This window comes from Phyllostomus hastatus, unplaced genomic scaffold, assembly GCF_019186645.2.
Source record: "Phyllostomus hastatus isolate PE091 unplaced genomic scaffold, TTU_PhHast_1.1 phas_contig_16, whole genome shotgun sequence".
NCBI classification, from domain to species: Eukaryota; Metazoa; Chordata; class Mammalia; order Chiroptera; family Phyllostomidae; genus Phyllostomus; species Phyllostomus hastatus.
In genome coordinates this window covers 6,105,788-6,118,793 of record NW_025333643.1, presented here as the reverse complement: position 1 = coordinate 6,118,793, position 13,006 = coordinate 6,105,788, and the positions used below count along the sequence as shown (strand labels likewise).

General features: G+C 37.8%; 1 protein-coding gene across 4 annotated transcripts in view; it reads right to left on the bottom strand.

The window, feature by feature from the left end:
• The window catches only part of RAD18 (RAD18 E3 ubiquitin protein ligase), a 154,726-nt gene that overhangs the window by 82,196 nt on the left and 59,524 nt on the right, over window positions 1-13,006 (bottom strand). For all 4 annotated transcript variants that reach the window (XR_006784934.1, XM_045832532.1, XM_045832530.1 and 1 more), the window contains exons 10-11: window positions 9,913-10,050; window positions 4,541-4,715 (exon numbers count right to left, since the gene is read on the bottom strand). Coding sequence is in view for 3 of the 4 variants with exons in the window: in XM_045832532.1 (XP_045688488.1) it covers window positions 4,541-4,715; window positions 9,913-10,050 (313 nt within the window). In the remaining variant the exon portion in view is untranslated. The remainder of the gene's footprint in view (window positions 1-4,540; window positions 4,716-9,912; window positions 10,051-13,006) is intronic.

Genomic DNA, 13,006 nt, shown 5'->3' with positions numbered 1-13,006 from the left:
AGAATTATGTCTTTCTCTTAACAATTAACAGGAATGAAGAGGTAAAAATTTTCAAGAAACCTTAGGCTGAAAAGAAAGACCTGGAGACAGAGCAGATTAGCTGGACTTGGTGAACCAGGATGGGAGACAAGGGTCCATTGAAAGTGAGGAAACGGACATATGCAAGGGGTTTGGAATAGGTGCCATGGGAAACGTAATAAGGAGTAAGGCAGAAGACTTCACCTCAGTAGTAAGCACCCAGCTGCACCAAATTAAGTGAACTTTGAATGGAACTCATCAAACCAGGCTCACAACTTTCTCTACCAAAGTTCAGAACAGAAATAGGAAAAAAGATAAATTTTGGGATTTACTCTGAAAATTAGAATGAGGGAATTGAGGGCTGTAAAAGCATTTCTGAAATGTCCAGCCATTGAATCCCAAATTTTGCAGCATTACTAAAATTTAATTGATTTGATCATTATAAAAATAGATTAATAGTCATATACTTATCAAAGACCCTCACACCTATTACCTCATTTCATCTTCCCAATAGATCTGAGATATTTTTATATGGAAAAAGACTTCAAAAGACTGAATCTCAGACAGCCCAGTAGTTCCTGACCCAAAGTCATTCAACACTAAATCTGCTACTTTTCCTGCTACACCATCTCTGCTTCCTGCTGCATAATTACCCCTTCACAGCTTGAATCAGTTGCCAAGTGGTCTGTCCTGGTATCAAACCAAATGCTAGTGAAGGCTCACTTCAATCCCACTTTCCCTTCAGCCAGTTTCAAGGTCTTATATTAGGAAGTGACTCAACCTTTTAAACTTAAATATCTTAAACTGACAACATGACAGGAAAATGAAAAGGGGAATATAAAAAAGAGTACTAATAAAATAATAATTTAAAAGATTAACATTCAATCTTTACAATGTGTCTAAAACTTATTCATAATTGAGATGAGTAGCAGATACTGCACTTGCTTAAGGCAAGCCAGGCAAAACCTTTGATGTGGTCTCTACAGCTAAGTTCTCAAAGTGCACAAGCAATTTCAGTGACTTTTTTCTCTGTTAAAACTGCAATTAGAAACACTCCAAATGTCCACCAACTAATAAATTAATACATAAAATATATATCCATACAGTGGAATGATATTCCATGATAAAAAGGGATACAGTCCTGAAATATGACACAGCATAGATGAACCTTGAAAACATTATGCTAAGTCAAAGAAGTCAGTCATGAAAGACCACGTATTATGTGATTCTATTCATAAGTAATGTCCAGAGTAGACAAACTTAACTCTGCATTTTGCAGAGACTGCTTAACTCCATTCATTTAGCTCTTTTTCTGGAGTTTTGATCTATTTGTTCATTTGGCCCATGTTTCTTTGTCTCCTCATTTTGGCAACCTACCAGTGTTTGTTTCTATTAGGTAAAGCTGCAATGACTCCCTGTCTTGGTAGCATGGCCTAATGTACTGGCTGTCGTGGAGGGTCCAGTCTCCCCTCTCACCCAAGCTGGGTACTCAAGGTGCACCCTTTGTGTGGGCTGAGTATACCCTCTTCTTATAGTTGAGCTTTGGTTGCTGTTGGCAGGTCAACGGGAGGGGTTTACCCAGGCCAGTCAGCTCCAAAGAACTGTGACCCTTTAACCACCAACCTCCACTGTCAGTGGAGGATCAGCTGTGCAGAGGCAGGGTGGTGGTGCTCCGACATGGTATGTAGCTGTCCACTAGGTGTGCAGGCTCTGGGGTTTCCTGGGTGGTGTAGGCCAAGGTCAGCCCCCACCTGTGTTTTGCTCGGGGCCACCCTGCCTGAGCTGTAGAGCATCTGAGATGGCTGCTCCTTGTGCTGGCTTGGAGATTTCCTTAAGCCAAGCTTTGAATCTAATCTGGCTGCCGCTAGGGCTCACTGAAGCCAGCTGTTGCCTGTTTGATATGATTTAGGAGACAAGACCAGCCATTCTTATCGAAAAGCAGCTTGCAAGGACCCATAAGTTGGGTGGGACAGAGCCTGTAGGGATCTCCAAGGCAGGTCAAACAGTGTTAGCCAGGTTGATGGGGTCTCAGATATGGCATCAGCTTCCTTATTCTGTGGGGGGAGGGTTTAGCAGAGGAGTAATGGCCTCTGCTCACCTTGATGCCAGACACTTCAGTTTCTACCTGTAAGCTACTGGTGCCTTTCAAGTTGTTACCCCAGGACTGGAGCTCTGAGGGAGTGAGTCTGAGTGGTTGAGTCTGTGTATGGGTTCTTTAAGAAGAACTGCTTGGCTGGGAACCAAAGTGTCCCAGGTTCGATTCCCAGCCAGGGTACATTCCTGGGTTGCAGGCCATAACCCCCAGCAACCGCACATTGATGTTTCTCTCTCTCTCTCTATCTCCCTCCCTTCCCTCTCTAAAAAATAAATAAATAAAATATTAAAAAAAAAAAAGAAGAAGAACTGCTTGGAGCTCCAGCAGTTTCTTCCACCAACTCAATCCCCACTGGTTTTTGCAGCCAGAAATTGTGAAGACTTATCTTCCTGGCACTGGATCATAGGCTGGGGGGACCTGGTGTAGGGCTGGGACTCTCACTCCTGAAATATCCCTCCCAAATTTTTATCAGTGTGGGTGTGGAACCAGCCCATTCCATGTCTGTGCCCCTCCTACCAGTCTAAATGGATATGGTTTCTTTAATTCCATAGTTGTCAGACTTCCATTCAATTTGATTTCGTTGTTGTCAGACTTTCATTCAGCTCGATTTCTGACATTCCTGAGTGATGGTTTTTCTATGTTTTAGTTGTAATTTTGATGTGGTTGTGCGAAGAGACGAGCCATGTCTTCCCATGCTGCCATCTTGACCGGAAGTCCAGAACAGGCAAACTTAAGTAGACTAGTGGTTGCCAGGGGCTGGCAGAGTTGGGAGGAAATGAGGAGCGAATGCTAACAGGTATGACATTTCTTTTGGGGCACATTTCATTGTGCCCCAAAAGGAAATGTGATGAATATGTTCTAAATTTGTGGTGATAGCTGCACAAGTCTGTCAACCTATTAAAAACCACTGAATTGTATACTTAAATGACTGAATTGTATGGTATATAAATTATATCTCATAAAGCTGTTACTCTGCGATTAGTAGGTCATCTGGTCATGGGTTATGGGTGTATAAATATACATATGCATAACTAAGAAAAAATGTGACAAAATGTAAAAGCTTATATTAACATTTTAAAAAATGGTTTAATAATCTTCTTCAGTGATGTCAATAAGCCTTTCTGAGGCCAATACCTCCTACAAACTCATCCTGTTTCCCACAGATAAATATACTAACTGCCATGTGTTTCCCCTTTCACTTTCTTCTATTCCCACTCTAAGTTCATAAAAATGTCCCATTTTATGTCCCAAGCATTCTAAAACATTTAAGCATCCTGTGAATATGGTTAAAAACTCTTACTCTCCTGACCTCTGGTATCCCTCCATTGTTACCTTGTATTCCTATAAGACTTGCATTTAAAGATGAATACGACCCACTGGACAGGCAAGAACAGTCCCATCTAGAAAAGCTGTGCAGCATCACCCTCCTGGAGAAAACTGAAGCTACCACATGTTTCTCCCTTACTCAACTTGAGATATGTTTTTGATCTTGAAAAAATTAGGAGTGAGGTGAGATTTCCCCTTCCTAATACTAGATTCTGCGTAATTGGAACTATTTACCAGGACTCCTAAAAAAAATCAGTCTTTGGTTATGCTTTTCTTATAAAAAATTTCTTCTTAACTTGATGATTCAAATTAGACATAATCTATCAATCTAGAGCACTACACTTTAACAATTTTTAAACATTAAAAACTTTAAAATTTTTAAATATCAAGGGTCATGAAGAGAGTTTTACCACAGCATTAGGTATACAAGAACACTAAGGAAAATGTAGATATCCGAAAAAAATTGAAGAGTCTGGTCAATTACAGTAGAGAGAAACAAGAGAACACTGTATCCATTTAAAAGTTATAGAGATGATGTAGAAACATGGGTAGTATTTATCATATAAAGTGAAATGCCAGAACATAAAACGGTGTGTGTGTGTATGATAATGATTTAACACTGTGTCCTCATTTAAAAATTGTTTTAATATCTTCTAAAAAAATCAGCTGGAAAATGACTTACCTCCAAATCTCTCTTTCTTAAAGTTTCCCCATTGCTTCTATTTGTTTGATTAAATTCTTCTTGTTTTACTCTCCCTATGCACTGTCTTTCTGGTTATCACTGTTTTCTAGTATAGTTATCTTTGTCTCCTTCACTCATTGTCTTGACAAAAATTTCATTGTCTACCATACTCTTTTCCAACTCCAGAAAAAATGCCTATATAAAGGCCAAAAGGCAAAAAACAAAACCACCCTAGGACTGCATGCTCTCCCACGTCCTGCCCTGCTATCACTGTAAATGCTACAGAGCAGTAAAAGGAGCCTAAAATGGAAGGCTGAGAAACTGCATCAGCTCCAAAGTTGTTCTCTGATTATTTGTGCCTCTCTTAGCATGCCCAGGAAAGAGGCATTTCAAATAATCAACTACTGCAAGTTTCTTACCTATTGCATGAATCTGATTCTGATGAAGACAGATGGTCTTCCTGAATGTCCGTACAACTGGAACAATCATCAGGTGTATCAGGCTCTAAGGTCCCTGGGGAGTCCAGTTTTGACTGAGAGAAGTGGTTTATTACCAAGGGCATCTCTGAGAATTTCATTTTATTATCTTCCTGTTCTAAATTGAAAAGAAGAAGAAAAATAAGGAAACATTTAAAAGTACCTTAAAACCTACTACTTCTGCATATTTATTATTTCCACAATATTTAATATTCCTATTTGTATTAGTAAAGTATGTTTATTTAACATTGATTCCAAAACTCTAGTGACAGCCAGAAAATCAGAATCAACACTGTAATGGTGTCATCTAATTACATTGTCCATTCCATGTATTTCCAGATTAATTAACTGAAAAACAAAATCTCCTCTGCATCAGGAGTAGGGAGAACCTTGTAATTCTAATGTGGCTTTTATAATATTTACAGTATTAGTAATACTGTAAAGAATTCCTACATATTCAGACCAGAAAACACTGATAAACGTAAGAAACATATTAAAAAGGATTAAAGATTCAATTAGTAAAGCAATTACAATATTTGTCACTGACTACTATATGGTAATGTATCTACCTAGACATTTTTCTAAGTCTGTTACAATGAATCTAATATTCACTATTGAAAAGAAAAACTAATCAGACATATCCAATAGTTTTGTTTGACACAATACATGTCGCATTTCTATGTATCCTGTGTCATATTTTCAATTTCTGAAGTCTCTAACTGCAGATAAAGACACAAAGTTTACAAGAAGGTGACATGCAGGTATGACCAAATAGCTGCAGGTGTGAGTGCAGATAATAAAATCCATGAAGGATCCCTCAGTGCTCAGGACTCTCCCTCACATCCTGTTTCAGAGCTCAGCTGGGATCTCCACTGTGCTGTCTTTCAGATTTGGGAACTGAGTAAGTACTACACTTACTCAGGCCACGAGGGCTAATAGTATAGAACCCTTATTCATGAGTTTCACAGAGAAGCAGAGCTTTCACACATCACTCATCCATGTGCTTACAGAGGCAAGTGGCCTTTAACGAAGGACACTAAGAAAAATTGTCAAGGTTTTGTTAAAAAGAAAATTTATGGAAAAAGAATAGGGCAAATTCTTTTAAAAAATCTTTCCAAGTCCATATAGTCAGAATTTTTCCAGAAATAATGATATAAGCGTTTGTTATACTGGAGAACAGCATACATCACAAGAGTACAATTTCTAAAACTAAGCTCCTGATGTCTGGCTTTCAGTCAGCCTAATCATTTCCAGAACCAAACTGTACCCTCTAGTGTGCATCTGGGGGACGAGAAAAGAAGCTAACTAGGACAACCACCCAGGAGCTCCTCTGGTAAAGTCACCCAAAACCATGTTAAGAGGAATCAGTCATCCAGCAAACTCAGTACACCCAGGTAACTCTAACACTCAACTGGCCAGGGGGCTGCAACCACACTGACAAGCCAGAGAACAGAATCCTGCTCACCTTAAAACTGTTTTTGATTTTTGCACCTGATTTACTATCTTCTCTTACTTCCTCCTCTCTTTAGTAAGCTTGTATCAGATATATTCTCTTCTGGGAACAAGTATCATACAACAATGTGTAGGTGCTGAAAGCCAGTAATCCTCCACATCCGTCCACAGGTTTCAGCAGAGGTCTTTAAACAGAGCCCCGAACATGAGGCTCTGACATCAAACTTCCCCAAAGACACACAACAAAATAAATGAAGGTTTTACTTGACAGAACACACCTTTTTAACTTATACTCAATGAGTTAGCTTTTAACTCACTGGCACTTTAATGAGCAAGTTTATTCTAAAGAGAAAATTTTAGCACAGTTCATACATTTGTATGATGTCGTACAAAGCCCAACCTTTCAGTCAGTCTGTGACTGTCTATCTGTTTTCCTCTCTTGCACTCCCCACCTCTCCCAAACATCGACATTCACGCACAGCAATTCACCAGCAGCACACTCATCTGTGAACCCCAGAGAGAGCAATATCTATGTGCACATACACATACAGGTAATATATTATAACCCCTGCGTACAAGCAATCTCAACCAATAAACAAAAATGTTCTCCGAATCTGAGATAGTAGGCCAGATTTTCTCTGGAGCTAAACCATTTTTTAAGACTATCTTTAACAACTGCATGAACAAATCCAAGTTGTTCACAAAGACCATGGGGTATATGAGGTCTGTCCAGAAAAAGTGCAGCCATTTTTCATATAACGAGAATGGTTTGCACCACATCAACATAACCTGACAGCTAAGGAGAGTGGGCTGGAATGTGCATGCGTGAATAATGATAAACTTCATTGTATTGATCAGTGGGGGAGGTAGATACCATTGAGTGAGCATGTGTGATTAATGATGACTTCACTGAATTAGTCAGTAGGGACATAGACACTATTGAGTGAGCATGTGTACTATGTGGCTGTCACATTCAAAATGACTGAGCAAGTAGAGCAAGGAATCTGCATCAAATTTTGTGTGGAGCTTTAACACTCCTCCATAGAAACTATTCAGATGAGTCAGAAGGTCACAGCTATGGGCAGCTGGTGACTGGCAACTTCATCACGACAACATGCCTACTCATGCATCATGTCTCATGAAGAGTTTTTTAGCAAAACATCAAATCACCCAGGTGACTCAACAACCCCCTACAGCCCAGATTTGGCGCCCTGTAACTTTTGGCTTTTCCCAAAACTAAAATCTGGACAGACTTCATATACTCAGGCAGCAAACTACTAAATGACACCAGAATATAAGACAATATAAGGAATACGATAGCACCTAAAAGAGTAAAATACTTGGGAATGAATCTAACCAAGTAGGTAAAAGAGACTTGTATGCTGAAAAATACAAGTTGAAAGAAATTAAAGAAGAGATAAATAAATGAAAGATTATCTTACATTCATGAATGGAAGACTTCATATTGTTAAAATGTCAAAACTGACCAACACAATCTATAGATTCAATGCAATCCCTTTGGCATTTTCTACAGAAATAGAAAAACCCACCCTAAAATTTACATAGAATCAATCTCAAGGAACCCAGATAGCCAAAATAATCTTGAAAAGGAAGAATAAAACAGGAGGACTTCAAAATATCAACTTCAAATTTTATTACAAAGCTACAATAATTAAAACAGTATACTACTGGCATGACAGACATACAACCAATAAAACAGAGAGCACAGAATAAGCCCTCACATATATGATCAATTGACTTTTAACAAGATTGTGAAGAGCATTCAGTGGGGAAAGCACAGTCTTTTAACAAATGGTGTTCAGAAAAATGGATTATCTGCATCCAAAGGAATGAAGATGGACCCTTCCCTTACACTATATATAAAAATTAACTCAAAATGGATCATAATCTAAATGTAAGAGCTAAAACTATAAAATTCTTAGAAAAAAACAAAGGAAATTTTTATGGCATTGATTTGGCAACAACTTCGTGGATATAACAACAAAAGTACAGGCAACAGAAGGAAGAAGTTGATAAATTGGATTTCATCACAATCAAACACCTATGTGCATCAAAAGATACTAACAAGAAAGCAAAAAGACTACCCCAAAAATGTTTACATTTGCAAATCACATATAATAAGGCATTAGTATCCAGGATGTATAAAGAATTCCTAAAACTCAATCAGAAAAAGAACCAAACAACTCAATTAAAAAATACACAAAGGACTTTAACAGACATTCTCCAAAGACAAACAAAAGGGCAGATAACCATATAAAAAAGATGCTTGTCCTGGCTGGCATAGCTCAGTGGATTGAGCGCGGGCTGGGAACCAAAGTGTCCCAGGTTCGATTCCCAGCCAGGGTACATTCCTGGGTTACAGGCCATAACCCCCAGCAACTGTACATTGATGTTTCTCTCTCTCTCTCTCTCTCTCTCTCCCTCCCTCCCTCCCTCCCTTCCCTCTCTAAAAATAAATAAATAAAATCTTTAAAAAAAAAATAGAAACAGGATCAGTAGATCCATTTACCCAACAACACTTTAATAAAAAAAAAGATGCTCAACATCACTAGGCTTTAGGAAAATACAAGTCAAAATCAAAATGAGATACTACTTCATACCGACCACCATGGCTATGTAAAACATCAAATGTTGGTGACAACAGACAGAATCTGAAATTCCCAAACATCGCTGGTGGGAATGGAAAATGGTTTAATCAATGTGGAAAATAGTGTGGCAATCTTTCAAAAGGTAAACAGAATTAGCATATGAACTGGAAATTCCACTCCAGTGGAATTCCACTCTCTAGGTATAGAGCCAAGAGAATGGAAAACAGAGACTTGGAGAGGTATTTAAAAACCAATGTTTATAGCAGCATTACTCACAAATGCCAAAAGGTGAAAATAACCCATTCCAGATGAATGGATAAACAAAATGTGCCATATACATACAACAGAGTATTAGTTAGCCATAAAAAGTAATGAAATTTTAATAGATGCCATAACTTGAGTACCCTGAAACCATTATGCTTAATGAAATAAGCTAACACAGAAGAACAAGTATTATATGGTTCCACCTATATGAGATACCTAGAATAACAAATTCATACACAAAAAGTATAATTCAAAAAACAACAGGGGTTGAAGGGAGAGGAGGGAGGAAAGGAGTTATTATTTAATGGGTACAGAGTTTTCACTGGAGATGAAGAAAAAGTTTTGGGTATAGGTAGTGGTGACGGTTATATTGTGAATGTATTTAATGCCACTCAACTGTATATTTATAAAAGGTTAAAATAATAAATCTTATGTACATTTTACCACAATAAAAAAAATAACAGGAAATTTTCTTGTGCACTTCCCTCCATTATGATTCTGTTTTATTTACTGTCCCAAAGTCCTGGCAATAGAAATATAGTATTAATCTAAAATTAAAATGGGTTGAAATTAAGAAATATGCTATGTATTGCCATACCAAGTGTATTAGCTTTAGATTTTCTTAGCAGAACATTCCCTCCAAAATAAATACCAGTGACCTGTAACAAAAATAATTTATTCTCTTTGCAAGATCCACAGCAATATTTCCCACACCTAGAAAACATCTTCAAGTTTAAAGAACTAAGAAATGTCTGATTCATTATTAACCAAAACGAAGACAGATGTTAGAAACTGTGTCTTAGGACATCCTCCCAGTCTTTTTCCCCAGAGTTATGAACTCGGTTCACTTTCAACAACTGCTATACGTCTAAAAATACTTCCCATTTCAAATATCTACTGAGTCCAAAGTAAATTCCTTTGGTTTAATTTTTTATATTAAAATAAATTAGTGAAATTCAACATCATTTGTTTTTAATTAAAGTCTCTTACCCATGCATACAGAGAATAGTGTTTCTGTAGATTCATCTTCTTTTTTGGTTACTTTTTTTTTTGACATTTCAATAGTTTTCTTATATCCTTTTTTGGCTTGATCCACCAGAAGCTGAAATTCATTCTGATGTTTTTTACCTGAAATTGAAAAGATCTTCTCAGTAAAGCAAGGACTAGAGAAGTTAAAGTCTATAACCAACAAACAGTATCAAGAAGTGTACAAGCTTGCTCAAGAATAGCACCCTTGGGAATCACGTGCATTAAATTAAGAAGCTGGCAAGCACAAGAGTACAAGGGGCTGGGAGATGGTAGAAGCCTTCTCATCTTCTCCCCTCCTCAGATACAAACATGGAAACCTGGCATTCCAGTTTGCAGCTATAGGTTTCTCCCCACCCCCATCCTCTAGAAAGTCTTTTTTGCTAGAGCATGAAATATACTGCTTTCCCAGATATATCCAAAAGACACCATTTTAATTTCTAAGACACAAAAGAGTATTAAGATGAAGAATATTAATTAAATATAACAGCAAAAACCTCTAGGAAAGTTGGGTTATAAAAATAAAGAATATCCATTTCAAGTCTCTTTTTCCCTTCACACTTCTTGCCGGTTTCCAATCAGAACCCCTTTAACCATCTAAGACATCTCCACCACCAATCCCCCTCACACCTCTGAAATAATTTAAGCCTAACCTCAGGTCACTATTAGTAGTGTTCATGAATTTACTCAGTAAAGAGTGGCCAGTCATTGTTAAAGCATGACTTGAGGACATTCATTTGTGATTTCGAACCAGGGTTCAAAAAGCTGAGGTTGCACTTTACTTATCTAGCACCCTTAACCACTGAAGCCATGGTTCACAATGTCATAAATCCTGCAAAAATACATATTAGAAAGAATCATAATGCAAATAGTTAAAACAGAGTTTTGAGACTATTTTCAGACAGTAACCCCTATTTTCCCCTGTAGCACAATACTAAGAATAACTGGGTATGGGGGAAATTTTGTGCTTCAAGTGAAAACTATGCATTTGCTGGAGCTACCCTTCCAGAAGTCCAGTCATTCATTGTCTTTGAGCTGTGCTACAGCTCTGTAAATCGTAGATAACTGACAGCAATGGAAAATTCTTGTCTAGACATGCAAAATCCTGGCTGGTAAAAGCTCAACTGACTTGCCTCCTCCACTGTGGAAGAAGCCAGGTTCATCTCCATTTGCACATTCATTTCAATATTCCTGATCAATAAGTGTGACTGTTCTTTGGACACTAGGGAAAGACTGCTCCTAATTGCAATAAATTTATGTGTCTAGTACATGTATGAAAACTCCTAATGAAGCTATCGTGTTGGGTTGTAAGTGTCTGGTAAATTTGAAATAATATACTGGTTAAAATTTCAGCAAAAGAAATATAAGCGAGCCATAAAGATTACCGGAAAAGTCAGCTCTTCAGAAAAGGTAAGATCCTAAGATTACAATCTAGGGGATTTCTTTCAAGTCCTATTTAACTCTATGCATTCAAGGATAATTACTTTGTACTTCTGCTCCACAAATAAAATAAATAAATGGGCTCACACAATGGTATTTTCTGTTAGGCAAACAGGATAGCACAGCATTTTGGGGTCTCCAGAATTAGTTAGACCAGATCTTTGGATTGTAAAAAATTACACAAGGAACTTGTTACAGTAATCTCATTAGTAGTTAGAAAGGCTTAATGCCTTTATCTTCTGAAGTAATAAAATCCCAGAATTAAAGGGATTTTCTTTTTAAAATCTAATTACTCCTATGCCTAGGCTGAAAACCAAAAAGTAAATAGCAGCCACTGCTTTGGCCCAAGAAGTCCCATAACCTCTGCTCAAAAAAACAATGTATCTTATATATTTCATAAGATATATAAATATTGAATCACTAGGCTGTACATCTGAAGCTAATATAACATTGTATGTCAACTATAATTAAAAAAGAAAAGAGAACAATGCCAAGATACTATGACTAATAAGCCTGTTCACACTCATCTCTTCCCCTTATTTCAGGAGTTCTGCCATTTGGCAAGCAGTACTTGAGAGTTTAAAAATCTCAGTTCTGCTGATTAGATGCCCTGAATTTACCTCTTAAAAGTTTTAAGTGGTTCAGACAGTTGTGAGAGCCATTGAATAAGTCCACATTCAACCAACTCATATTCTTCAAGATTTTTTTTTTTTAATTCTCATCTGAGGACATTATTTTCATTGCTTTTTAAAGAGAGATGCTGATAGCGGGAGAGCCTGCATCTCTGGATCAGAGAGATACAGGAACTCACTTGTATTTCCCCCTTCAATTTTGCTATGAACCTGAAAATATTCTAAAAAGTGAAGTCTATTTTTTTTTAAATCTTTTCATTAGAAAAAAATTGCAAAACCATTAGTCTAAAAGCCCAAAGGCCAAAACCAACCCTAAGGCCTATTTTTATATGGCTCTCTAGCTAAGAATGGTTATTATATTTAAAAAATTTTCTTGAAAATCTTTACCCAAGGACATTTTTATTGATTTCAGGGACAGGAAGGGAAAGAGGAAATGAAGAGAAAGGGATAAGGGGAGGGAGAGGGGGAAGAGAGAGGGAGAAGCGGAAGGGAGAGGGGTGGGACAAAGGGGAGAAGGGGAGGAGGAAGGGAGTGAGGGAAGGGGGCCAGGGGAGCGAGAGAAACAGAGGGGAGAGGGAGAGGGACATCAATGTGAGAAACATCAGATAGGTTGCCTGGGTTGCCTCCCACAGGCGTAGGTGCCCAACCAGAGATCAAACCCACATCCTAGGCATGTGCCCTGACCAGGAATCAAACCCACAACTTATGGGGCCATGCTCCAACTAACTGAGCAACCCAGCTGGGTAAGTTTTTATATTCTTATAAAGATTTATTAATAAACAAGAACATTTTACAAAAACCCCAAAGCCCAAAATATTTACCATCTAGCCCTAAGGTAGATTAGCCCAGCTACTAAAGCAATTAATACCTTTATGAGGATTCTGCCTGACATCCCTATATATTATGTGGTTTTTCCTACTAAGGCTTGTGGTGGATTCAAGCTGTTGAAAATTTCTGGAGCTAATCCTTTCAAGTAGTCTTTCCCT